General features: G+C 41.7%; 2 protein-coding genes and 1 long non-coding RNA gene across 8 annotated transcripts in view; all 3 read right to left on the bottom strand.

The window, feature by feature from the left end:
• Positions 1–571: 571 nt before the first annotated feature.
• NACA (nascent polypeptide associated complex subunit alpha) lies at positions 572–13,139 on the bottom strand. 2 transcript variants are annotated; one of them, XM_053894784.1, is made up of 9 exons: positions 13,006–13,139; positions 12,064–12,135; positions 4,214–9,325; positions 2,941–3,026; positions 2,675–2,752; positions 2,239–2,385; positions 1,677–1,805; positions 899–1,021; positions 572–697 (listed from the first exon to the last, which is right to left on the bottom strand). In XM_053894784.1, exons 2-9 carry the CDS (start codon positions 12,131–12,133, stop codon positions 683–685), a joined length of 5,760 nt encoding a protein of 1,919 aa, XP_053750759.1. In that variant the 5' UTR covers positions 12,134–12,135; positions 13,006–13,139; the 3' UTR covers positions 572–682. The 2 variants fall into 2 exon arrangements, with proteins under 2 accessions (XP_053750759.1, XP_019310362.1); XM_019454817.2 differs by lacking the exon at positions 4,214–9,325 and having other exon boundaries at positions 13,006–13,133.
• A 2,030-nt stretch (positions 13,140–15,169) lies between these two features.
• PRIM1 (DNA primase subunit 1) overlaps positions 15,170–27,911 on the bottom strand; it is a 50,117-nt gene continuing 37,375 nt past the window's right edge. For 4 of the 5 annotated variants that reach the window (XM_019454820.2, XM_019454818.2, XM_019454819.2 and 1 more), the window contains exons 8-13: positions 27,538–27,626; positions 27,224–27,365; positions 25,661–25,730; positions 24,773–24,858; positions 18,160–18,258; positions 15,170–16,639 (exon numbers count right to left, since the gene is read on the bottom strand). In XM_019454820.2, coding sequence (XP_019310365.1) covers positions 16,620–16,639; positions 18,160–18,258; positions 24,773–24,858; positions 25,661–25,730; positions 27,224–27,365; positions 27,538–27,626 — 506 coding nt within the window. In that variant the 3' untranslated portion in view covers positions 15,170–16,619. The remainder of the gene's footprint in view (positions 16,640–18,159; positions 18,259–24,772; positions 24,859–25,660; positions 25,731–27,223; positions 27,366–27,537; positions 27,627–27,911) is intronic. The other variant, XM_019454821.2, reaches the window with a different exon arrangement.
• On the bottom strand, positions 20,500–24,262 carry LOC128775040 (uncharacterized). Its single transcript, XR_008419627.1, has 2 exons — positions 21,742–24,262; positions 20,500–21,489 (listed from the first exon to the last, which is right to left on the bottom strand). It is a non-coding gene; the product is annotated as an uncharacterized LOC128775040 (long non-coding RNA).

Genomic DNA, 27,911 nt, shown 5'->3' with positions numbered 1-27,911 from the left:
TTTGAGAGAGAGCGAGAGAGCAAGTGAGTGAGTGAGCGCGCAGGAGAGGGCAGAGACAGGGAGACAGAATCCCAAGCAGGCTCCACATTGCAGAATGTGACACGGCTCAAACTCACGACTGTGATGAGGTCATGACCTGAGTCAAAATCAAGAACTGGACACTTAACCAACTGAGCCACCCAGGTGCCCCTGGAGTTATATATATATATTTATCACACACTGGCTAATCATTATGTATCAATTTGCCTAGTTTTTACTTATTTTCCTAGCATAATTATGTCTACCCTAATCATAATTTATTTTGTACACTAAAATGTCTGCAGTGTTGTTTAGGAGCAGTGTTTGTGCTCTGTATAGAAGTCAAAAACTCCCTTCGTGAGTTACTTCTTCATTTTCTACAAAGTGCAATCTTTTCATCCACATCCATTATGTATGTACCCTCTCCAACCTTGTACTAAATCTTTTCAACTGAAGTTGAAGTCTTAAGAGTAATTAATGTGTTTTCATTTCTAAAGGCTTCATTTTTGGGGGTGGGGGGAAGGGAGGGGGAAGAGACTAAGCACCTACTGGGTTCATCCAACAAGAAGCCATAACTTTATTAATGATAGAAACAGTACAAATTTCAAACCAAGCTGCAGTTATTCTTTTGAAACACCAAAAAAGGGTCCTCGTTTTCAGACGGTTACATTGTTAATTCCTGTAAAAGAAAAAAATCATTAGAAGTAGTTATAGGCAGATTAAGAATTCAGGCCACTAAAATATGAGATAATACAGAATAGATTTTGTTCTGAAGCTTCCGAACTGGCTGATTGATATTAAGCCACAGAAAATAAAGTCATCCATAATTGGTCAGGGAAGAGAGAGTTAAGGAATAAAGGATAAAGGCTTGGACACTTACCATAATAGCATTTACAATATCATTACTGTTGTTCTTCAGGGCTCGAACTGCCTTTGCTCTTGATACATTTGCTTGTGACATGACCAGTTCTATGTCCTTAACCTCTACACCTGTTTCATCAACCTGAGAGAGAGAGAGAGACAGAGAGAGAAAACAAAAACAATAAACTAAAGGGGAGAACAACTCTAGCAGTTCTTTGCGAGTTAGGAGTCTCTTGAATCTATTTTTTATTTTTTTTAATGTTTATTTTGAGAGGGACAGAGAGAACACATGAGAGATGGAGGGGCAGAAAGAGAGGGAGAGAGAGAATTGGTTATCAGCACAGAGCCTGACATGGGGCTCCATCCCATGAACCGTGAGATAACGACCTAAGCCAAAATCAAAAGTCAGACACTTAACTGACTGAGCCACCCAAGTGTGTCAAATCTGTTTTTTTTTTTTTTTTAAACGTTTATTTATTCTTTGAGAGAGACGGAGAGTGCACAAACAGGGGAGGGGCAGAGAGAGGGAGACATAGAATCCGAAGCAGGCTCTAGGCTCTGAGCTATCAGTACAGAGCCTGACACAGGGCTCAAACTCACAAACCACGAGATCACAACCTGAGCCAAATTCGGATGCTAAGTGACTGAGCCACCCAGGAGCCCCGCACCGAATCTAGTTCTTAATATAACTCAGAAACTATTTAACTCAATGCAGTTCGAGAGCTTAAAGCAATACAGAATCCTTCCACCAATATAAACTGGAGAGAATTAAAAGTATAAAATATTTTCCTACGTACCTCTTCCTCTTCACTCTCTTCTTGTACAGTTGGAGTCTGTGTATTTTCTTGAATGTTTGAGACAGCTTCACCTTGAACTTTGAATTTCTCAGCAGCTGCTAGTTGTGCCTGCTGAGATAAATCCTCGATCTAAAGGGCAGAAAATACAGACTTATGTGAATAGATCAGTCTGCAGTAAATGAAATAAATCATTTATATCTTTTCCAAATTCTCAATCTAAAACCACTTCAGGTTAACTTACTAGATAGCTTTAAATTGCTTGCCCTCACTAAGATTATACATCACTGTGGAAAGAGTAGTAGCTTAGCTCTAGAACAGTGGTTCTCAACTGGGAGGGGATTTTGACCCAGGAACATGTCAAATGTCTGGAGATGTTTTTTACTACACCTGGGTATGATGCTACTAAACATCTGTAACACATAGGAAAGTTCCTCTACAACAAAGAATTATCTGACCCAAAATTACAGCCACAAATTCCACACCAAAGAACTATCTAACTCTATTACTAGTGCTGAGGCTGAGAAACCCTGGTCTATAGTGCATCCAAGAAAACTTTCTTTACCTTGGCTTCCCCAAAAACTATGTAGGTATCTGAAGCTGGGCTCTTGTAGACATCTGGTTTTGTGATGACAAAGAGGATATTCTTAGATTTCCGGATAGTGACTCTTGTAACCCCTGTAACCTGTCGAAGACCTAGTTTGGACATAGCCTAAGAAATAGAAAATATCAGGTTTTTAATTTCTTTAGAAGCAGCTTCAGGAAGTAAAGAACACAGTAGTAACTACAACCACAACAAAGCCTTTTCCTAGGCTAAGTTTATATAATACAGAATTGGCTTCCCGGGCTCCTGGGTTTTCTACCATAGTAATTTCTGTCACTTTAAATATAATACTAACAAAAAAATAAATACATAAATATGATACTAACACTACAGTTTCCCCTCTCTAAAGCTGCTTCATCAGAAGCTTTAATTCTTGGTTTATGACTTAAAATCTCACCTTCCGTGCCTTCTTTTCACTCCGGCTCTGTTTTGCTTTACTGACTGGTTCTTCATCGATTTCAGCTGCTGCTGCCAGCTAAGAAGATAAAACAGCTATGAGTAAACTGGAATGTAAATAAAGCCTAGATACCAAAATCCCTAGGAGGTTTTCCCTTTATGAAGCTACACTTCTCCAAATACTTAAGTCAGCTCCTCTGGTCAATTCTCGTTCTCCAATGCTTCCTTGGCACAAGTCTTTTGACCAGCGCATAAGAGAATACCGACCTGGGCTTGTTGGGTGGTTGCCTGTGTGGAATCCTGTTCCTCAAGCTCTGGTACTGATTCATCACTGTCCGATTCTGTTCCAGACCCTGAGATGACAAATAACTTTTACTATTTTAAAGTACATTATGAGGAGGAGGCACCTCACTATAGCTTGCCTGGACTAGAGGTCACTGGCTTATGCTAGACCTCACAAAGTTAAGTGTAAACCAACTGACTTGTGTGAAGCCAGCTTGATAGCCTCCAACTTAGTCACAAACTAGTGTGTACACATCCATTAAAGACCCGGCCCCAGAAATGAGGTAATTACTAGTTACAGGCCAAGCAGTTTATAAACTGTAACTGCTTCCTTTCTCTCAAGGTGTTTACGCACTGGCACAAGCAAATACCAATGACCTACCTAACTCCAAATTCTACCCAATTGCCCAACCATCCCAAAGAGGTTCTGGCAGACAAGGTATCTCCAGTTATATTTAGGTGAAAAGGCAGTAAGTTCACATTGTGGAGGCAGGCCAGAGAGGACATTTTCCCCTTATTCTTTATATTGGGTTGGGGAAGGCCAGAAACAGTTGTGTACACACATTTAGCCTTATTTTCAAACCACTTACTCTAGCAATTTGGTCTAATGAACTTAGCTTGAAGATTCTCAATGACTGCCCACCTGTAGTTCTAACACTCACCTCTGTTAGATTCTGTCCTGTGACCTCTCTCTCCCATCTTCCAAATATAATTCACACATTTTAAGTTTACCTCAATCAAAAGGCCAAGCATCAATAAAGACTACTGAGAGGAAAAAAAGCATACACCTGCACCATTCTCAGGCTAGGAAAAGGTCTTGGAAAGGGAGTCCCTTGGGCACTGGTCATTACTAAATCTAAGAAGTGAAAAGAAACTCAAATAGTTCCATATTTCCCAGTATTTTAGCAAATCCCAGGCCCAGGGACAAAGTTAGTCATGTGGCAGAGATTAGAGCAAATTAAAGGTCTAATAGGTCTTGGTTTTCAATGTCAGATCATTCAGGTAAAAAAGATGGCAGATCCAGGGTTAGCCTGGACCACATTACACAAGATAATACAAAACAGACTGAGGTGATGAAAACCAAGATTGTTTCATATACCTAGAGCTTTTACATTTAAAATGGTATAATTCTATGTTCTATGTCCAAACACAAGCAGATATACTGGAGAAAGCGGCGCATCCTAGGGTTAGTATTGGTGGGTAGCCCCAGGAGGGGTGTGGGCGACACACCATGCACACAGCAAACCAAGGCAAATACCCTTGTTGTTCTTCAGAACAGGCTGCTTGGCAGAGGGGGTTGGGGCAGGGATCCCAGCAGGTTTAGGGGTGGGCATGTTGACGAGGACCGACTGGAAAGGCACTCCCCCCGAGATTGGTTCCGGGGGAATCAGAGGCGGCAGCTCATCCTCATCAGCAGGGGCTGAGGGCTTACAGGGTGATTCCAGCACCAGCCCAGGTGAGGACGGCAGAAATTGCTGTTTAGGAAGCAGAGGGGGAACTGGGGAGGGAGGGAGAGGCAGAGAGACTGGTGGGGTGGGTGCTGGAGAGACAGATGCTGATCCAGCATTAGGAAGGACCTTCTCAGAGGAAGCTGTTGCCAGAGGGGTAGATGTCACAGACTCAGGAGCAAGAGCCAAGGGGCTCTTTGGGGAATGAAAAGAATCTTTGCCTTTTAACGGAGAAACAGGAAGGGTTTTGGGAGTCTTTGGAGAAGAGGCTTTCTGAGCAGAGACTGTCAGTAGAGGGGCTGGAGCCATTGTAGAAAGAGGTCCTTTAGTACCATTCTTGGCTGAGGGATCGGGGCACACAGGAGGTGGAGTAGCAGAACTCTTCTTGGCCAGTGGATCTTTCTCAGAGGGAACTGTGACAACTGGTGCAGTTTCTGGAGCTGGGGCAACAAGTACTGGTTTAAGAGCTGTGGGACCTTTCATTATTGGTAGGCCTTTAGATGCCTGAGGGGCAATGGACCCCAAGGGACAAGTAACTGAAACTGGAGATATAGGGGCCTCTTTGGGTGAGGGAGAAATCTCAGATGAGGGAGTGGGGGCACCTGTGGAGGATGGGGTAGCTGGTGCTCTTTTGGGGGATGAAGCTGCTGAGGTTCCTTTGGAGGATGGAGTCCCTGGGGCTCTTTTGGGAGATGGAGTTGCTGAGGTCCCTCTGGAGGATGGGGTAGCTAGAGACTCTTTGGGGGAGGAAGGAGTCAGAGCTGGGGGAGTGGAGGCCCGCTTGGGAGGTGGGGTTGTTGGGGCCCCCTTGGGGGCTGGAGTTTCTGGAGACTCTTTGTGGGAAGAAGGAGTCACAGCTGAGGGAGTAAGGGTCCCTTTGAGAGATGAGGCAGCTGAGGCCCCTTTGGGGGAGGGAGGAGTCATTATTGGGGAAGTGGGGGTCTCTTTAGGGGATACAATTGCTGGTCCTCCTTTCGGGGAGGGAGGAGCCACAGTTGGGGGATTGGGGGCTCCTTTGGGAGGTTGGGTAGCTGAGGACTCTTTTGGGGAGGGAAGAGCTACAGCTGGGGCACTAGGGGACCCTTTGGGAGACGAAGTTGCTGGGGCTTTTTTGGGGGCTGGAGTTGCTTGGGACTTTTTGGGGGAGGGAGGAGCCACAGCTGGGACAAAGGGGGTCCCTTTAGGAAGTGGGGTAGCTGGGGCTCTTTTGGGGGCTGGAGTTGCTTGGGACTCTTTGGAAGAGGCAGGAGCCACAGCTTGAGGGGTGGGGGCCTCTCTGGGAGGTTGGGCAGTTTTGGGGGAGGGAGGAGTCCTAGCTGGTGGAGTGGAGGTCTCTTTAGAGGATGGGGTTACTGGGCCCCCTTTGGGGGAGGGAGGAGTCCTAGCTGGTGGAGTGGAGGTCTCTTTAGAGGATGGGGTTGCTGGGCCCCCTTTGGGGGAAGGAGGAGTCCTAGCTGGTGGAGTGGAGGTCTCTTTAGAGGATGGGGTTGCTGGGCCCCCTTTGGGGGAGGGAGGAGTCCTAGCTGGTGGAGTGGAGATGTCTTTAGAGGATGGGGTTGCTGGGCCCCCTTTGGGGGAGGGAGGAGTCCTAGCTGGTGGAGTGGAAGTCTCTTTAGAGGATGGGGTTGCTGGGCCCCCTTTGGGGGCTGGAGTTGCTTGGGACTCTTTGGGAGAGGCAGGAGCCACAGCTGGGGTAGTGGGAGCTCCGTTGGGAGGTTGGGTAGCTGGGGATTCTTTGGGGGAGGAAGGAGTCATAGCTGGGGGAGTGGAGGTTTCTTTAGGGGATGGAATTGCTGGGCCCCCTTTGGGGGAGGGGGGAGCCACAGCTGGGGCAGTGGAGGCCCCTTTGGGAGATGGAGTAGCTGGGGTTCTTTTGGGGGCTGGAGTTGCTTGGGACTTTTTGGGGGCTGGAGGAGCCACAGCTGGGGCTCTTTTGGGGGCTGGAGTTGCTTGGGACTCTTTGGAAGAGGCAGGAGCCACAGCTTCTGGGGTAGGGGCCCCTCTGGGAAGTTGGGTAGCTGGGGACTCTTTGGGGGAGGAAGGAGTCATAGATGGAGGAGTGGAAGGCTCTTTAGGGGATGGGGTTGCTGGGCCCCCTTTGGGGGAGGGAGGAGCTATGGCCTGGGGGCTGGGAGCCCCTTTGGGGCAGGAAGGATTCACTGCTGGAGTGGATGTCTCTTTAGGGGATAGAGTTGTTGGGCCCCCTTTGGGGGCGGGGGGAGCCACAGCTGGGGCAGTGGAGGTTCCTTTGGGAGATGGAGTAGCTGGGGCTCTCTTGGGGGATGGAGCTGCTTGGGACTTTTTGGGGGAGGGAGGAGCCACAGCTGGGGGAGTGGAGGCCTCTTTGGGAGATGGGGTATCTGGGGCCTCTTTGGGGGATGGAGTAGGGGAATGCTTCTTGGCCAGTGACCCTTTAGGGACTTGAAAAGAAAGATTGGCCTCTGGAAGAAAGGAAGCTTCAACTGGAGAAATAGGGGATGAGTGATTTCCAGGAGGAGTATCAGGGACAGCAGGTACACTTTTAGAAAGAGTTAAGGTAGAAGTAGTTGAACCCTTCTTGGTTGGACGTCTTTTAGTTTGGGGAGACACACTAGTCCCTAAACGAGATGTGGAGTCAGCTAGGGATGTTCCTTGAGAAGATGTATTAACAGAAGAACCAGAGTCCTTGGTTGGGTGCCCTTCAGGAGAGGAAGCCACAGGTTCCAATGCCGAGGTATGAGAAATACCATGAACTTTCTTTGCACCTTGAGGAGGAAGAGAGGGAAAGGGCTCAGACTTGGGAATTTCGGGGGCCAGTGCCATGGCAGCTGGAAAAGCAGAAACATTCTGGGGGGGTAAAGCCACAGTTGGAGCCACAGGGCAACTTTCGGAGGCTGGTGGAACCAAAGGTAAAATAGTAAGAGTGGAACTAACCTCCTTGTCTGGGTGGCTTTCATGAGTCAAAGAGACAGCTCCTAGGAAAGGGCTGGCTATAGTGGTAGGAGCCACCCCAGCAGTGGCAGCAGAAAATGTAGCCATGGTTGGGGTAGGGAGAGAACTTCTGGGAAGCAGACTCGTGGGGTCTGGGCTTGCATAAGGATCTGTCTTGATTACAGAGGTTGGAGAGTTAACACCCAGAGGAGAGGGAGCAGTATTGACTGGCATAACTAGAGGGAGAGGCTCTACAAGGCTTTTCTTTGCTAAGGTGGTTTCAGGGGAAAGAGGGATCTCCAATGATGATGATGTACTTTGGGAAGAGGGGGGATTTTTAGGGGCTGCCAGGGCCAATGGTATTAGAGTAGGGTCTTTCTTGATAGGGAGTCCTGCCTGGACCGGTGAAACAGGGGCTCCAGCAACAGAGGCAGGTGAAGTCTGGAGATCTTTCTGTGTTGGTAACTTTACCAATACTGATGCAGGGAGACTTTTGGGGTTCTCAGGGGCTGGCAGAGAAGGAGAGACTGGTATTCCCAGAGGGGTTGTTACTTGAGGAGCAGGAAGCTCTTTGGGAGCCACAGGAGTCATAACAAGGGCAGTATGGGAAGTGGAGTCCTTACTACTTATGGGACCTGATGAAACTGGAGGAGAGACACAAGTAGCTATCTCAAAGGTAGTAGGTGCTGCAGAAACTGTAGAGGGGTTAGCCATAACAAATGGGGTGGTTCCAACAGAACAAACAGGAGCTTCTTTCAAGCTTGGACTCTCTGGAGAAGCAGGAATTTGGGCCACCAAAGGCTGATGATGAGTGGCATCAGGAGAACCTTTGAGAATGAGAGAGGCTGTAGGAGATAATGGAGAAGAGGTAGCTACATTTAATGAACCAGAGGGGTTGTAGGAGGCTATGCCAGTGGCAGCAGAGGGATCTTTGTCAACAGAAAGAGTCAGAGGGGAATCTCGAGTCCCTGCTGGAAAAGCAGCCACAGCAGCAGAAGTCACCTCATTTTTGGAAGGAGGGGGAGGAATCACAGATCTCTGAGAAGGGTAAGAGGTCCCTGTGGAAGAATGATCTGCAGAAGTGGCATCTAGTATAGCATCTGACAGAACATTATGGCCTGTTTGACCTAAGGGCTGAATAGGAGAACCAAGAGAAGTCTGATGTAAAGGTGCAGGGTGAGAGCCTAGAGAAGGGAGAAAAACTGGAGAGATGTTGGGAGACACAGAAATAGACTGGGTTGAAACAGATAAGGCAGCAGGCGAACTATGGGGTCCCTTTAGGCTGAGGCTTTCCTTGTTTTGTTGAGAAGTCAGAGCTGAGGAAACAGGGATGTCTCTGAACTGAGGGGGAGTGATGGCTAGGGGAGTGGTGGGTGGCATCTGAGGACATGAGGCTACTCCAGACTGAACAGAGGCCAAGGGAGTTCCAACATGGGCAGGAACAGCACTGACTATACTTGGAGGGATGGGGGTAATGTTTCGAGGGTCTACTTGTAAGGGGTCTTGAATAGGAGAGGTCTTTGGTTCTGAGGAAGCAATGGGAGATGACAGGGAGGTCACCGACCCTGACTTAGTCACAGCAATCGAAGGAGGTGAACTAAGAGGGTTAAGTGGATGAGCAGAGTTCTTCTGAACTGAGTGGGGAGCCAAGGCCACCAGAGCCAAGGGAGCTGAAGAAGAATGGGCGCCTTTCAGAGTTGGAGTTATCATGGGAGAGGCCAGAGCTAAGGCAGCTGGGGAGATGGGAGGCCCTAGTAGGTTTGGCAGGAAAGCTGGGGTGTCAGTGGGGGAAGGGACAACTCCCAAAGGCAGGGCTGTCCCAGAGGATGACTGGGGAAAAGGAGCTTCAAAAGGGGTTGAAGCAACACTAGAGGGAGAAAGGGATGGGGAAGGCTGGTTAGGGGTTGCCAGAGGGCATTGTTGGGGAGCCAGGGAACAAGAAGGGGGAAGGGTAGATTCAGGCTGCCCTAAGGCAGCAGTGACATTCAAGGCTGAAGACACAGGAAGCATAGCTGGAGGAGAAAAGCAAAAAAGGGGAATAAAGAAGGAAAGGGAAGGAAAAAAACAAAGGTGAGTTATGCAGCCCAACTTGGTACAACATGCCTCACAGGAAACACAGAATTTTTTAATCTGAGAATGAAAGTCACCACACAGGATTAGACAAAGGTGACAGGCAACAGCAACCTTCCCCAAACATATTTCAGTGGTCCAGTAAGAACACATCCCTCTCCCCATCTCCCATGTCCTACCAAAACCAAACCAAACCAGACCAAACCAACAAAACCTACAAAAAACAATTTTAAGGTGAAAAGAACAGTCTAAGCAGCCTATTAGTCTCTAAATGGGGAGCACAGGCCTAAGAGTGGGGTTGGGAATAGCATGCTTTCCATCCTTTCCCAATGTGCCCTCCTCCTTTCCTTCCTCAAACAAACCCTAAGTTTTTCTTATAGGCCATAGAATACCACTAGAAGAATAGCTATTCTACTCGGTCTCCCAAGGATCAGTCTGTTTCAGTGAAACAGACACTGAGAATCAGAACAAGGAAGGCAGTGAGTGGTGATAACGACCAGGAGTCGGAGCTAAATGAGAAAAAAACAAGTCTTTATATGCTCAGGCTTCCACTAAGGTAAGAAAAAAATCTGACTCTTAGAATAAAGTTTTAGGAAGGTGGTATCTGGCACACAATTCAATATGAAGTATTAAGAACTAAGTCACTCTGCCTCTCTATGCCTCCATTTACCCACTCACCCAAAACAAACAAAAAGCCAACCACAAATGGGTTGTACTTCATAGTTTCTACAGACCTTCCTAGGTAATGTTAGCCCTTCAGACATCAATCTAAGATGAACCAGACTGCCAGGGAGAGAGCTTAGTCACAAGGGTAGGGATTGTATTATGAAACTGTAGACCAACTTGTTAAACCAGACTGTGGTTCTATTTTGGAAGAAGGAAACTGGAGTGGGGAATACACTGGTTTTCTACCCCTTAATTTGGATAAGTATGTCATTCTGCCAAAATAGACCAATGTTCTAGCTTTACTAGAGTAAAGCTCAGCAAAAGATTTTCTGAATGATGAAAAACTACCATGCTTACTATTTGGAGCATAGGATTAGACCAACAAATGCTCAATACCTAGAAGGAAATTAAAAAATGAAAACAAAACAACCCACAGCATCCAAACTCACAATTTATTCAACCAGTATCCAACTATAGAAAAGACAGGCGGCTCAACCAGTTTTTCCTGGAGAGTTGGTAGTTCAAAGTCTTATGATTACAGTGTAAAGGCTTCCTAATACATTACTCAGAATTTGAAACTTAGAATGTTTTCCTCTGACTGGATTTCAAGATGGGGTAAGGCCCAAGTTACCTGCTTCAGACACTATAACCAATTCTTTGGGCTAGTTTTTTCATTATAGTAATCACTTAATTATAGTTACAGAAAAAAATTCAGAGTGTTTTATCACTGGCACTCTCTTATTATTAAACCAACTGTACAAGCTCAAACCATTCAGAAATAAGCTTACCAGCATTAAAGATTGCTTCAGAAGCAAATGGCATTAGTTTTGAGGCTTGAAACAGATTATTCGAAATTCATCTAAATTTCAGTCTCTACATTTGTAATATCAAATTGTTGAGTAAGGTTTCGGTTAGCATTGAATTACAGGATTGTTTGAGACCAGTCCTTTATTTTCTCCCTCCATTAAATTCCTTGTACTTCAAGGATTTCATACAGCTTGTTCACTAGCTCAGAGGCCCCCTCCTTTTTCTTTTCTAGCAGCTGTATTAATCCCTTCAGCTGCTAAAATCAGACAGGTGGGGGGAGAGAACCTCAATGCTTTTAACTATAAACAACTCTATTTTAATTCCAGAAAGAGAAAGAAACTGCCCTTAAGTGACAGGTGAAGTTAAAAAAAAAAAATAATTACAATAAAAGACAGTGAGAATGTAAGTTGCAGCCCGAAGATTCCCTTTCTTTATTTCAGCACAACTGACGCAGCAAGAATATCATTAAATATTTTTTCACTATCCCTTAAGTTTTCTAGAGGTACATTTTAACCACTATTCAAAACTTGCCTTTATATTATGTTTACATCCATTAATTTCAAAGATGAAGAAGTAGTCAAAGATGAAGAAGTAGTTAAAGAAACGTTTATTTCAATATTGGGTTCTGGCAAGCTACTGATGCAGGCATTATTTCAGCACACCAGAAATCTCCACACCAACTCATAAAATAAGTTAACCCACATATGAGTGCCCCGGGGCCCAGTAGGACACATTTACCAGTAGGACACATCTCATCCAGACATGTGATGAAGGCACAATGCCAAGCTCTGCCACCTAAAACCTTGGTGCAACTTGCTGGCTAGAACTTCACAAAAGCTCAGGTCTCCTTGGCCTGCAAGTGTGTCATCCAGTTCCAATAGGTAAGAATCACCGAGCCCCTTCCCAGCTCAGTTCTATGTGAGGTGAGGGTTCCACAGAATGCTCTTTGAGGCAGTTACCATAACCCACAAAGTGGGCCAGGGAGATTTTAATACTTAAATATACTGTTTACATTCCATTCCCTAATGAAGTCCCTCCAGGACAGCAGTTAGTATCAGCGACTCTCCTCCCTGGTAAAGCTATAGCCCATCTTTAATGACTTAATCCTGAAAAACAGAAGTGTATTCCCTTTGTCATTTTACCCACCAAATGGTCTTAGGGTCATTCTTACAGTTTGAATGAACAGCAAGGGGCTAGGGGAACCTACCTGTCTCAGCCTGGGGCTGTGGCAACTCCTGCTCTGTAGCAGGGACGGTTTCTGTGGCTTCACCAGGCATTTCTGAAGGGAATAAAAAGGAGGCCTGAATTGACTGGGATCCGTTCTGCTGCCCAACCCAGAGTCAAATATTCTTAAAAACTCTGCGAAGGGCTGTTAAGCAAAAAATCATGAAGGTGTCGGGACAACCCTCCCCAAAGCTGCTGAGAATAGGTAAGAAATAAGACGTGACCCTCCGATCTCTGATCAAGCAAATCACCTTCTACCTCTCTTTACTCCGCAGAGTAAAGAGACTTCTAGTGCTCACGGGTTCCTTTTACTCCACACACCGAAGCCCCCAAGGGCAACAATCATCACTGCGTTCTCGACCCGAGGGAGAGCATCCTGCCTGGTCTGGCTCCCGACCACGGGAGACTTCAGACGCTACACTGCACAACCTCCCCTCCTACACTCACTCTGCCTGGGCTGGGACCTCCAGGACTCCCGTTTGTCGACTTTCGGAAACCAGGAGGGGGAAAGAAAGCGCCTTAAGTCCCAGCACTCGCTTGTCACAATTAAGAACGGCCTGTGTGTGTGTCGGGGGGGCGGGTGGTTTCCAAGGCTGTGACCCCCTTAACCTCCTCCGGGTTCTTATGAAACCTTTCCTAACAGCAGACGCACTCCGCTTCGGCCCCCAACACCGCAACGGCTCTCATCTCCCCAGCACTGGCCTCCATGCCCGGCCCGCGGCCCTTCTGCCCTGCTTTTGCTAGGCTATCAACCACAGACCCCATTTTGTCCGGAGGCCCCAAGGCCACACTTCCCAGAGGCGAGTAGGAACCCGGTGGTCCCACAAAGCCTCCAACTCCCCTTAGCTCTCAGTCCCCAGGGCGGCTCAGTCCGCAAAAAGGCGGATGGCTGCGGATACAGAGTAGCGACGAAGACAGGACTTACTGTGCGGGGAACGCGGAACCAAGATGGCGGCAGAAAGAGAGCGAGCGAGAGCGTGACCCACGCCTGTTGCAGAAGGAAGCCTGGTGGAGGGGGCGGGACCAGGATCCGATTCCGGGTCAGGAGCGGCGGCCAGTCACTTCCTTTAACGAGTGACCCCTCCGGTTGTTCCCTGACGGGGGTGGTGACGAGGTCTAAATAAGGGTAAGAATTCAGAACAGAACGCCCTGGCCTGGCAGGAACTTCAGCTCTGTGCAGTCCTTAGATAGCTGGGCAGCCCTTAGATAGCCGACCTCTTCCCATCCCCGAAGTCGAGGCATTTTGATACCCAAAGGGAAATTGTCGTGTAACAGGCACCCTCTGCCCTCTGGTCAGTAACTTAGCCACAGCGGTATTGCAGTGACTTTTTAATTTCCTCTTTTCAACTAATGAGGGGACATAGGAGATACTAAATAATACTGAATGCCACGGATTGTATTCACATCATTGTAAGGTAGCAGTGACATAGGTTAACCCTATTTTATTTTTGGAATACACAATTTTGACAGGTGTTGAAACTATTATATATAATTACCCTCTCAGAAAAAACGTAGGCACATAGGCGATTCTTTTTCCTGTATTTTGGGCAAATAGATATCCTGAAACTCATCCATTCTAGTAGTCCCAAGACCCCACGTTAAAAACTCATGCTTTATATAGTAAGATTTCTGAAAAGTTGATGGGGCACCTGGGTAGCTCAGTGGGTTTCAGCTCATGTCATGATCGCACTGTTCCTGAGTTAAAGCCCCTCCCCTCAGAGCTCACAGTTTAGAGCCTGGAGTCTGCTTTGGATTATGTCTCCCCCCCCCCCCCGCCCTTTTTCAAAAATAAACATTAAAAAAATGAAAACAAAATGACTCCTGAAAAGAGAATGTAATTCAGCGTTTTGATCACGAAAAGGCCATGGGCCCTGACCCTTCATACCATCTCTCTCAGCCCTACAAATATATTACTTTAAAACCAGCTAACACTATTTGAGCTAATGGCTTTAAGACAATTGTGGCTGTCTTCTAAGGGAAGCAGTGACATTGTGCTCTGAAAACTACTTGTGAAGTGAGCATTAATAAGGATTAAATGAGATAGTGGGGTTTACCAGAATTGAGAAATTCTGAGATTCTTTTCAGATAGGGGAAGCAATATTGTGGAGTGATTAATTAAGAACATGAACTCCGTAGGGGTGCCTGGATAGATCAGTTGGAAGAGCATGGGACTCTTATTCTCAGGTTCATGAGTTCAAGCCCCATGTTGGGTGTAGAGATTACTTATATAAAGAACATGGACTCTGTAGCCATACTCTGTCTGAATCACAGCTTGGACACCTTGTAGTAACCTTGGGTGATTTAATTAGCCTGCTTGTGCCTCAGTTTCCTCACCTATAAAATGGGGCAAATAGTAGCTACTTCATAGAATTATTAGGAAGATTAAATTAGGTAATATATGTACATTACTTAAAAAGTGCTGTTACTTTTTCTAAATAAATATGTGACCTGGAAGATTTGTTAGCACAGTCCATTTACCTTCAGAAGAAAGGGTAATAGCCAATCATCTCCTTAGATGATAAGTAAAGCTATTTTGACCACTCCCCTTTCTTTCCCATCCAGCTCACTGACTTTTCTCTCTGTTGTTAATGACTAGCTAAGGAAAGATGTATTTTCTTTCTTTGGGTTTATGAATTGGGCAAGTATGGAGATGGAAACCAGTTCTGTGCCCTTTGTTTCTGCAATTCTTATATATGGATGAGTTGGCAAAATCAGAGAATAGAGGAGTCAATAGTCTTTGAGCATGTTTCTGCTATCTTTAATGAACAAAACTATTTATTTATTTTGAAAAAAAAAAAGGACTTTATTATTTAAAAAAAAATTTTTTTTTAAGTTTTCATTTAAATTCCAGTTAGTTAGGGGCGGCTGGGTGGCTCAGTTGGTTAAGTGTCTGACTTCGGCTCAGGTCATGATCTCGCGATCCGTGACTTCGAGCCCCACGTCAGGCTCTGTGCTGACAGCTCAGAGCCTGGAGCCTGCTTCGGATTCTGTGTCTCCCTCTCTCTCTGCCCCTCTCCCACTTACTCTCTGTCTCTCAAAAATGAATAAATGTTTAAAAAAATTAAAAAATAAATTCCAGTTAATTAACATACAGTGTAAAAACATTTATTCTTTTCAATGAGTACAATATGTTCTGAAACTACTTTTATGGGCTAGTACAGCAGCTTTATCCAAGGGCTTTAATATTAAAGCATTAAAATAATGGTAGGCATACTGGAAGCTTGAAATATCTCTTGTTGAAAGCATAACACCAGCCTTTACACTCCCATTCTGAGTTAAGATGGACTGATGAGTCTTTAGTAATTTTGTATTCAGGAATTTTTAACCGACCCACTGGTTTCCAAACCTAAAAACTGAACAATACATAGTAAATAGAAGCTCAAATAACAAGGAATTTTGCACAGTGGTCTTTAATGTTTTTTCTTAAAAGATTAGAAAAGAGAAGGAAATGCAAGGCATTTCGGTGTACTGACTGCAAAGTCTGTTTTATACATATACACCAAAAGATAAAAAAAAGAATGTGTTGCTACAGAGAAAACAATGTTAAAGGAAATATAAAGGAAGGAAATTTTTCATAAATCATAGAAAGCACCAGCCTGATAGCTTGACTTCTCAGTGTTTCTCAGAAGATGGACTGTAAACCAGAATGACTGTTTTGTTTAGCTTGGTTGTAAAACTAGGCAAAAGAAATCTGACTTTCAGAATCTATTGCAAAAATTCAAATATGGAAGAAACAAAACCTTTAAAGTTAAGTATTTGGATATGTAGAAAGGGAAGTGTCTTGACAAGTAAAATAGGCTTTATGTTGGTGAAATTGGTTATTCTAAGCTGCTGCTCTATGGTGTTGACTAATCCAGTTATTTTCTGAGGAAAGAAGTTAGGAGCTACAAATGCAACAGTTGTAAAAAAAAAACAACAACACTCTACTATGCCCTAATATTGTAATCTAGTAACTCATATGTTTAGATGCCCAATTTAAAATGATTTTTAAAAGATGAGCAGTGGGGTGTGGCCTGGGTAATAAAAATACCAGTAAGCAAAATTAGAAGTGACCTAATACATACTCTAGGTATAATTAATTTAACTTAAGGTCTACGACTTAAAGACAAAGCTCTCATGTACCTAGAATATTCAGTCCAGAAATATGGAGGCTGTATCTGAGCTGAGATTAAAGTCTTCGGCATATTACTGCTCACTTGCCTCTACATACGGCAGCTGGTAGAAGTAGATCAAAATACATATGGCAACTGGTAAAAGGTATATCAAAAATCTTAGAATTATCTTTGTATGATACTAACTTTTACAAATATTTGCAATCCACTTGCTCCTCTCATTACTGCTTCTTCGAGAAACCTGGACACTCTCCTTTGGTGGTTTCAGGAATCTTTTCAACATAATTATTTTTCAAGAAAAGGACATTTTGCTTTGAGCACTAAAACACATATATGGTTCCACCATATTAATTAAATGCTGTTGAAGTATTTGGTTATTGGTTGAAGGTAGAAGATATCTACAATGGTTTGAGGAGAGTTGTTATCTTCAGAAGTCTTTCTGTAAATCTGAAATAGAATAGATTCTTATCAAAGGACAGTAAAGTAAAACAAAACAAATCCCATTTATTTTCACACTCTGATTTGGTTAATGCTTCCATTAAATTCACATCATGCATAAAGATTTGCTTTCACACTTGCTGAAGCCCACATTACAGGCTGAGCTAGTACAGAACAAGAGTACAAAGGACTTAATATGGCCAGTTGGAATGGCAGGTTCACTGAGGCTTTCCAAGTTCAGTGTCATCATTGTTCATTCAACAAGCACATATCTGAGTGGCTACTATGAGTTCAGCATTATCTTGGGCACTACTTTTTAACCATCATGAATTTTATTAAGAAATGAAGTGGAAAGGGAGTTTGTATTTCTGTAACATGGCCACAGTTTTCTATGGTATCCATCAATCTCCTGAATAATATTCACTGCTGATTTTTTTCATTTTGGCTTACACATATGCTTGGGTCTCTTCTATTCAAATAACTTTTCCTTTGACACTGCTGTCCTCTTGGTATCTCCTTTGGGTTCCAATATCCAACAGGATTTTATCACTTGTCTACTGCATTTGACACTCTATAATTTCCTTGAAACTTTCCCCTGGCTGCTTCTGTAACACTTAACTTTCCTCTTTCATCTCTCTGCTTCCAAATCATTACCACCTCTCAAGGATGGCTATAGTATTTGTACCTTTTAGAGATCTCCAGTGCTATTCTCCTAAATGGTAATAGCCCAGTTGGCCTCTTGGGCTCTATTATATCCCCTATATCCCCCCAGATTTTTGTTGCTAGTTTTATCTGGCTAGATTAAACTATAAATCATGGCAAAACCTTTAATAGATTCCTTGTCTCTACTGAATTAAGTCCAAACTCTCAAGACTGGAATTCAAGGCCATCTATACCCTGGCTTCAGTCTGCTTCTCCAGTTTTCTATCCAATCACTTCCTGACACATCTTTTTTAAGATTAGCTGTACTAGATGGCCTCCAGAGTGACCTGATGCTTTTGTCTCTAATGTTTTTGCCCTTGCTGTTCCTTTAAGCATGAACAACCTGTCACCTTTTTCCACTCCTGTACCCTTATCCCATCATATCTCTGCTTGTGGAAATCATACTCAAACCTTAAGGCATGGTATATAGGCATTGGGGATTAGAATCTGTATAGCAACTCACTGAAGAGTTCAAATATCACTCTTTTCATATGAAATCTCAGGTTCTCAGAATCAGATGAGATCTCTTGGCATTTTATACTTCTTTGTTTTGTATCAGTTAGTACTTCCTAAGGGCAGGAGGCATGGTGTGGAATTCATCTTTGTATAACTAATTTTTGTTTCCCTCATGATACCTGATACATCATACCTGATAGAATATCTATTGAATTAAGTGACCAATTTTTAAAACACTAAGGATAGTAAGCTAAATCTATAACTTGTTTTAGGAGGGCAAAGGCTAGAGCTCTAAAATTAATCACTTGCTGGATACTTTAAACTTCCTGTACTAATATCTAAATAGCTAAAAGGGAAAAGTATAGTCTTACCACTCTTCTTGAGAAGTTCTCCTTTTCGGGATTTATCCAGGTTTTCAAGAAACTGTTCAAAAACTTTTATGTAAGGAGCTAGACTGGTCTTCTTATAATCTAAATTATGAAGGCCATGCATTATAATTAGCATTTTGGAAGTGAGAATTACACGAAAGTATAACTTTAAGTTTTGTTTTCAAGAGTTCTTTAAAATAGTGTTGTCCAATATAATAAGAAATGTGTAGTTTAAATACTCTAGTAGTCACATTAAAAAGGTAAAATAATTTTAACATTTAATCCAGTATATCTAAAATATTATTATTTTAACGTAATAAAAATTGAAATATTTTACATTCTTTCATACTAAGTCTTTGAACTCTAGTGTTTTGTATTTAAAATGCATCTCAATGTAGATGATGTATTATCATGAGAAATACTTGATCTATATTTAGATTTAAATTATAAAATATACAGTTGAAAAGTAGGCTCATATACCCAAATTTCCCAAACATACTTAAAAGTTTTCCAATAATTGAATCAAATATCAGTTTTTAAAACTTATTTAAAACGCTTTTTTTTTAAGATTTTATTTTTAAGTAATTTCTACATCCAATGTGATGCTCAAGCTCACAACCTTGAGATCAAGAGTCACATGTTCCACTAACTGAGCCAGCCAGGCATCCCTATCAGTTTTGAAATTTAAATTAATTAAAGTTAAATTTAAAAAATCAGTTCCTTGTTTATACTAGTCACATTTCTTTTTTTAAGTTTGTTTTTAAATTAAAAAAAATTAATGTTTATTTTTGAGAGATAGAGAGGTAGGGTGTGAGCAGGGAAGGGGCAGAGAGAGAGGGAGACACAGAATCTGAAGCAGGCTCCAGGTTCTGAGCTGTCAGCAGAGTCCAATGTGGGGCTCCAACTCTTAAACAGCAAGATCATGACCTGAGACAAAGTTGGATACTTAATCAACTGAGCCACCCAGGCACCCCTTTAAATTTATTTATTTATTTTAAGAGACAGAACACAAGTGGGGGCAGAGAGGTGGAGAGATAGAATCTCAAGCAGACTCTGAGATGTCAACATGTAGACTGACGAGGGGCTCAGCCTCATGAACTGTGAGATCATGATAGGAGTCAAAATCAAGTCCAGCTGAGCCACCCAGGCACCCCTATACTAGCCATATTTCAAGTGCTTAATAGCCGTATGTGGCTACTGTATTAAGACAGTGCTGCTCTAAAATATCCAAACTACCCATACACATCCACTTTTGTAGTCAGGCTTTCTAATATTAGACCAACATAATCTAGTGAGTCTGTGTTAAGTCCCATACAACATTCCTTTCTTTAGAAATTATGGCTTCACTGGGGCGCCTGGGTGGCTCAGTCAGTTAAGCCTCCGACTTTGGCTCAGGTCATGATCTCATGGTTCATGAGTTCAAGCCCTGCATCTGCTTCTCTGCTATCAGCACAGAGCCCACTTTGGATCTTCTGTCCCCCTCTCTCTATCCTCCCCTGCTTACTCTCTCTCTGTCTCAAATATTTAAGAAAAAAAAAAAAAAAAAAAGAAATTGTGGCTTCAGTAATAAATAGTTTTACTAACAGAGCAAACATTAAGAATGTGAAGTCAGGGTCATTCTACCTGGAGACAATCAGAAGTTTATAGTCATATGCCTTAAGTACAGTATTTTTTGACTTATAAAAACTTTATTTTTTATGGGACATCTGGGTGGCTCAGTCGGTTAAGCACCAGACTTTGGCTCAGGTCATGATCTCATGGTTCGCGGGTTCGAGCCCCATGTTGGGCTCTGTGCTGACAGCTCAGAGCCTGGAGTCTGCTTCAGATTCTGTGTGTCCCTCTCTCTCTGCCCCTCCCCTGCTCATGCTCTGTCTCTCTCTCTCTCAAAAATAAACAATAAAAAACAATTTTAAAATTTTATTTATTTTTTGATTTATAAAAATTAAAAAGAATTTACACAATAAAATTTTGAATACAGAATCTTAATCTGATTATTTAATTATATAATCTATAATACCCAATAGGGGAGAAAATCTGATTGAGCACAAGATGAGATTTGGATTTTGGTAGCATGCCATGCCTGCATGGAATAGTCCTCCTAATAGTTCACTGAAAAGAGTAAAAAAAAGAAACTATACTTAAAAAGTTTTTTAGTAAACCTGTCTGATGTACTTGGAACTAGACAAGGAAATCTTGACGAGGGTATTAAGGATGAATATCTAAACTGTGGCAATTATGAAAATATATTTTGTCTTACATGTTTATATATGAATTTTCTTATAACAATAAATGTAAACCAAAGAAGCAGTTTAGTTTGGGATCAACCACATAGCACTTTGAAAAAAAAATTTTTTACACTTATTTATTTTTGAGAGAGAGAGAGAGAGACAGAGTATGAGCAGGGGAGGGGCAGAGAGAGAGGGAGACACAGAATCAGAAGCAGGCTCCAGGCTCTAGGCTCCAAGCTGTCAGCACACAGCCCAACCCAGGGCTTGAACCCACGAACCGTGAGATCATGACCTGAGCTGAAGTCAGATGCTTAACCAACTGGGCCACCCAGGCGCCCCAACCACATAGTACTTTGAACCTTTAATTCAGGATTCTAAGCTCCTTGGATATAGGTCTATATGCTTATTTCACCATAGTAGAATATATAACAGGCACTCAATAATTACTTAAATATTTACTGCCCATTATATATCAAGTACTATGCTAAATTCTAAAATAGTATAAGCCAAACTCTTTGGTTTCAAGAAGTTTTTAAATGAACAGGAAAAACAGGTCCTATATGTAGTAATAGAAAACAATATATAATTAAAGGTCAAACAGGCATATGGATAATTGTAAGTCCAAAGAATTCACCAATCAAGATTGACTGAGGTGGCTATGAAGTGGGTCTTAGAAAAAAGACATAATTAGATAGAGAGGACAGTAGAGATCATTCCAGGATTTGGGAAGAAGGGCAGGAATAAATAGTACTAGTGTGAAAAAGGACTAAGGCTTAAAATTGCAGAAACTAAAGAAATAATAAGGAACTTACATTTCACCTGTTCCAACCTCCCACCATCTCTGAAGCACCCCTGACTGATGGCTATTAGGCTATTTATGAATACTTGAAATGACAGGCAGTTTAATTTACTTTTGAAAGTAAATATTGTATAAATTTTGAAGTTATAGTTATTAGAAAATTTCTCTTTAAAATCTCTGAACAAAAGAAAAAGATGTCATCAAGAGACAATATTAAGTTTAAAAAATTGTGCTAAAGTAATATATACATGTTGTTAAAAGGAGTAAAATACTACTAACATGTTAGAAAAAATAGCAGCTCTCTACCTTTATTTTTTTTTTTTAATTTAAAAAAAAATTTTTTTTTTTAACGTTTATTTATTTTTGAGACAGAGAGAGACAGAGCATGAACGGGGGAGGGGCAGAGAGAGAGGGAGACACAGCATCAGAAGCAGGCTCCAGGCTCTGAGCCATCAGCCCAGAGCCCGACGCGGGGCTCGAACTCATGGACCGCGAGATCGTGACCTGAGCTGAAGTCGGACGCTTAACCAACTGAGCCACCCAGGTGCCCCTCTCTACCTTTATTCTGACCTCTCAATCCTCTTGAATGGCAACCACTTTTCTTTTCTATAACTTATTTCTAACAAATGAACACTTCCATTGTTTAGAAATCCAAGGCTATTCTTCCTAGGTCTGTGGCTTTTTGGGAGAGAGGAATAGGAAGGGGTGAGAAAGCTCTTAAGATCTTTTCATTCTCAGTGTTCTGAAATTTCAAAATAATGTGCCTTGGTGTAGGTAGGTCTGTCTTATTATTCTGAGCCTTTTCAATAAAGGGCTCATTTCTGGGATGGTTTCCTATACAGTTTTGATATTTTTTCCCTCCCTGGTTGTTCTTTTTCTGAAACTCCCATAGTCAGGTATTAGACTTCCTGAACCATTCTTATCTTTTTCCTCCTTAAAACAATAATAACAAAAACTTGTCTTTTTTGTAGTACTTTCTGGAAAATCTTAACTTTTTTTTTTACCAGCCCTTCCATTGAATTTTTTATTCTAATGATTATGTTCTCGATTTCTAAGTCCTCTTTCTTGTTCTCTAAGTGTCTCTTTTCATAGCAATCTAATCTTGCTTCATGGTTCCACTATTTTCTTATTCTCTGAGGATATTAGTTTTTTAAAAAAAAGTTTTCAAGGCACCTGGATGGCTCAATTAGTAGAGCATGCAATTCTTGATCTCTGGGTTGTGAGTTTGAGCCCCATGTTGGGTGCAGAGATTACTTTAAAAAAGAAAGAAAGAAAGAAAGAAAGAAAGAAAGAAAGAAAGAAAGAAAGAAAGAAAGGTTTTCTTTGTTCTTTGCGTTGTCTGTTTTCTCTGAGTTCCTTTTTCCAGTTTATTCTGATTTTTCATGTTGGAGATGTGTTTTATTTTTTATTTATTTAATTTATTATTATTATTATTATTATTATTTTAATGTTTTTATTTATTTTTGAAGGAGAGAGAGAGACAGCATGAACAGGGGAGGAGCAGAGAGAGAGGGAGACACAGAATCCGAAGCAGGCTCCAGGCTCTGAGCTGTTAGCACAGAGCCCGACATGGGGCTTGAACTCACAAACCGTGAGATCATGATCTGAGACGAAGTCGGACACTTAACTGACTGAGCCACCCAGGCGCCCCTGGAGACGTTTTTTAAATACTTGATTTATTTTTATTATTTTTTAAAAAGTTTATTTATTTTTGAGTGAGAGTACACGGGAGGGACAGAAAGAGAGAATCCCAATCAGGCTCTACACTGCCAGTGTGGAGCCCAATGTGGGACTTGAATCCACGAACTGAGATCATGCACTGGGCTGAAATCAAGAGTGAGACGCTCAACCGACTGAGCCACCCAGGTGCCCCTCAAATACTTTAAATCAAATGTCTGTAATCATTCTACAAACATTAATAGTGGAATGTACAATGTTAGGTATTATGTTAGAGCTGGAATAGATGAAGGTTTTTTTTGTTTTTTTTTTTTTATGAATTGATATTTGAGCTTGTGGTTTTTTTTGCATTTTTTTTAATGTTTATTCATTTTTCAGAGAGAGAGAGAGACACAGTGTGAGTGGGGGAGGGGGAGAGAGAGAGGGAGACACAGAATCTGAAGCAGGCTCCAGGCTCTGAACTGTCAGCACAGAGCCCGACATAGGGCTCGAACTCACGAACCACTAGATCATGACCTGAGCCGAAGTCAGACACTTAACCGACTGAGCCACCCAGGCGCCCCTTGAGCTTGGGTTTTGAAAGTAGTGTAGCAACATTTGACCAAGAAAGGCCAATCAGAGATCACAGATCTGCCCTGTCCATTATAATAGTTACTAGACACATATGGCTATATAAATGAAAAATGGCTAATAAATGAATTTAAGGGGCATCTGGGTGGCTCAGTCAGTAAGCATCCAACTCTTTTTTTTTTTTTTTTTAATATTTATTTTTGAGAGAGAGAGAGGACGCAAGTGGGGCAAGGGCAGAGAAAGAGGGGGTACAGAGGATCTGAAGCTGGCTCTGTGTTGACAGCAGAGAGTCTGATGTGGGGATTGAACTCACAAACTGTGAGATCATGAACGGAGCTTAAGTCGGACACTCAACCAACTGAGCCATCCAGGCGCCCTAAGCATTCAGCTTTTGATCTCAGCTCAGGTCTTGATCTTATGGTTGTGAGTTCAAACTCTCCACTGGGTGTGAAGCTTACTTAAAAAACAAACAAGCAAACAAAGAAATTGAAAATCCAGTTTCTGATAATTCAAGTGGATTATGCCACATGTGGATAGTGAGTACCACACTGGGAAGTGCATTACATTTCTATTATCACAGAAAGTTCTATTGGCTCTGTTGCTGTAGGATGTCTCTTGGGTGTTGGTATATAAAGATTTGACCGGGGCGCCTGGGTGGCTCAGTCGGTTGAGCGTCCGACTTCAGCTCAGGTCACGATCTCACGGTTCGTGAGTTCGAGCCCCGCGTCAGGCTCTGGGCTGATGGCTCAGAGCCTGGAGCCTGCTTCTGATTCTGTGTCTCCCTCTCTCTCTGCCCCTCCCCCGTTCATGCTCTGTCTCTCTCTGTCTCAAAAATAAATAAACATTAAAAAAAAAAAAAAAAAAAAAGATTTGACCTCTATGAGAAGGAAGATTTATAAATTCTCTAGTTCCTTCATATTCTTGAATATACAGTTCAACCACAGTTTAGATCTATATTTACCATAACACTCATCTGGATACATCAAAAATAAAGAGCAAAAGTACTATATACATAGTGGTTGTTAAATCAATAGCTGTTGAAACTAAGACTGTGACAAACAATGATCCACACCAATTGACAATTTAATCTTGTAAGTATAGATCCTGGCATTTAGATGATGCTTAGAAATATCTGTGGACTCAAATTGGATTCAACATCACCATTTGAGCAACTGATTAAAAAAGGACAAAAACATTGTTATGATATTATTGGTTACTGAGCTGGTTTCAGGATAAACAATCCATTCTAGGCTGAATCCAAGGAGAATGAATTACTGGACTGACAGAAGGATGTCTATATAAAAAACTTAGGTTAAAGTGAGATTTTAGTATATTGACATACCTCTGGTTCTATGTTTGATATCAGATTCAGCTTCATTTCTCTTTCCCTCATTAGTGGAAATGGTATCCAGTTCACGGCAGATGGAGCTACAAATAACAGAATAAGAGAATTTTCCTCCTTTTTTATTTAACTCTATGCTCAATATCAGGCTTGAACTCATAAGCCCAAGATCAAGAGTCATATGCTCTACTGACTGAGTCAGGCAGTTGCCCTAGAATAAGAGAATTTTAAAGTTGTTTCTTGGTCAACATTACCTAGTGTATGACAGCCACGTGAATCCTACAAGATTTTTGGTGAAAAAATTGTGTGACCAACTAAATTTGGGATATTCTAAAAATCACAATCTCTAATATGGATAGATAATTTTCTAATATGCATGGAGTTTTCCATGTATGTTAGCATAATAAAAACTGGGAAATCTTACAGTGGAGAACTTTTTATTTAAAAGTGGTTATTTCCCAAACTTATTTGAACTTATAATCTTTTTTTTTCTTAATGTTTATTTTGAGAGAGAGAGAGAGTGTGTGAGCAGGGGAGAGGCAGAGAGAGAGAGGGAGGGAGAGAGAGTATTCCAAGCAGATTCTGCACTGCCAGAGCAGAGCCCAACATAGGGCTTGAACTCATGAACCACGAAATCATGACCTGAACTGAAACCAAGAGTTTGATGCCTAACCAACTGAGCCACCCAGGTGCCCCAGAACTTATAATCTTTTTATTAGAGAACAGCAACTTGTGTTCTGCGTAACTCACTAGGAAATGTTGCTCTACTAGGGCATCATCATATAGCCTCAGAGCAGCTGCTTCTCTGGAAAGGATCTAGTCCAATCTACTTCAAATTCAGGAACCAATCACAAACAAAAAAGGAATGATCAATGATCTGGAACATACCTTATGGTTGGAACAGTAAATGGATCAAACTGGTCCACTTTCTGTACATCGATAGGCACAGAAATGCGACCTGTAAGGACCAAAAGTTATAAACTGATGACTGTGAAATACAGATCATTATGGGCTGTCTCCTATGTGTTATTTTGGCTAAATTTTAATCTAAGGCTTAGAAAAAGGGTTAGACTTATCTGTTGAAACCAGTAGTTGGAAATTACTTCCACACTAGCTGCATCTTTTATTTCTCTTAAAAAAAAAACCAAAAAATAAGTATGAAAGACTGTTGAGCTACTACATAGTGCTCTTATCTCTACTTTTATTTCTATCTCCTTCTTCCTAATATCCTTTTATACAGAAGTACAGAATGATATCAAATTTAGTGAGTTCTGAAAATGAAACAACATAGATAAAAATAGTTCCTTTCATTATCTTGATTTGCTGAGATCGGAACAGACACCTGTATGTTGGAAATCTTTAGAAAGCATTTTGGGAATAAAATAGCATTATACTACCTTTTTACAATATCTACACCTGGGATACCACATAAAGTTCATCACATCTCAAAAATGAGATAATGAATCTCAAGAATGCCAGGTAAATAACAAGTTAAGATAATCAAGAGAATTGGGAGTTGCTGATTGAAGACAGAGTAAAAACTGCAGCTACTTAATGGGGAAAAGATATAATCAAAATGTATACACCTATGAATATAATTATTTACTGAAACTGAATTTTAGAATAAGGGAATACCCACTAAAGTTTTAGAATTAAGTTAAAAAAAATATTAAGAAATATTAAGATTATTACCAAAAGAAGCTGAAAACACACAGTTGACAGGTTTGAAAAGGAGCTATCCAAATATATGGACTAGAGAATCATTATAGATTATTAAAGGAAACTAGGCAATTTGGGAGGACTAAATGTGTGACAATTTCTAGGCACTTTACATTTTAGATTTTCACAATAACCCACTGAAGTAAGTACTATTATTATCTCCATTTCACAGATGAGAAAACCAAGGTACAGAGAGTAGTTTGCCTAACATTCCACAGCAAGTGGCAGAGTTGGATTATTGACTACTTATTGGATATTAGTTGTCCTAAAAAAGGACAACTATATACAACTGCATATGTCTCCCGGTTGGATGAAGCAAAGTTTAGGTCAATATAGCCACCTTTATATCTATTTTAAAGTCAGTTTCATTCCTTCAAAACACCTAAGAAAAATGTGAAGGAGGAAAGCTAAAAGTATGGAAAAAGAACTGAGGGAGGAAGCATAGTGGGAACAGCACAGAACTCTGTGGTTTAAGAACTGAATTCTGTTTCTAGCTCTGCTGCAATTTGTTTTATGACTGTGGACAAGTCCCATTAACCTCTTGGACCACTGTTTTCTCATTTGTACAGTGAGAACTACCATCGTGTGAGTTCTAAGTACCTCTACAATTCTAACACTGAACCTCAAAAACCCAGATGAAAATTATTTACGTAGTGGAAACTCATCTGGTAGCTACTAATCAACAACTAAAACTTTCATTTTCCTTCTAGTTTTACTTTCTTTACATTGTACCTGTTTTAGGATGAACACTAAAAGGGCTCTTCAGTAAATGATTGATTCCTTTGCTAACATTGATATCCAGCCGTGGAAAACAGTACTGGAGCATGATCTCCCATTCAAGCCAGGGTCCACATTTGTCGTTTTTGGTATTATCCTAAAAACAGATGCAAGTCCAGCATGAGGATCAGTAGGAACTTTTGAGGATTTCTTTAAAAGTGGTTAAAAATTATTTTCAATAATCTTTAACTTACTAATAAGCAAAACAATCAGAATTTAATTAAGAATTACATTATTATATTTATAATAGAGATTTCGATGGGATATACCTGAGAGCTGATGGTTTTCTTCAAATACTCCCAACGCTGAAGTGAATTGTGATGCTTTTGGAAGTTTTGTTGAAGTTTCTCATGAATTGGTGACGAGTCATTAAGGAACACACTCATTTATGACACATTAATGAACAACTTATTTCCAGTATGTGTTACAACAAGGATAGCTGAAAGTTTACTAGAAATTATTGTTTTCTAAAATGCAAATATGTATATTTTTAAGTTTATTTATCTTGAGAGAGACAGAGACAGCATGAGCAGGGGAGAGGTAGAAAGAGAGAATCCCAAGCAGGCTCTGCACTGTGAGCACAGAGCCTGATGTGGGGCTTGAATGCACAAAACCATGAGATCATGACCTGAGCCAAAATTGA

Source organism: Panthera pardus, unplaced genomic scaffold, assembly GCF_024362965.1.
Source record: "Panthera pardus isolate Hobbes unplaced genomic scaffold, ASM2436296v1 HiC_scaffold_6, whole genome shotgun sequence".
Classification (NCBI taxonomy): domain Eukaryota; kingdom Metazoa; phylum Chordata; class Mammalia; order Carnivora; family Felidae; genus Panthera; species Panthera pardus.
This window is presented reverse-complemented; position numbering and strand designations above follow the sequence as displayed.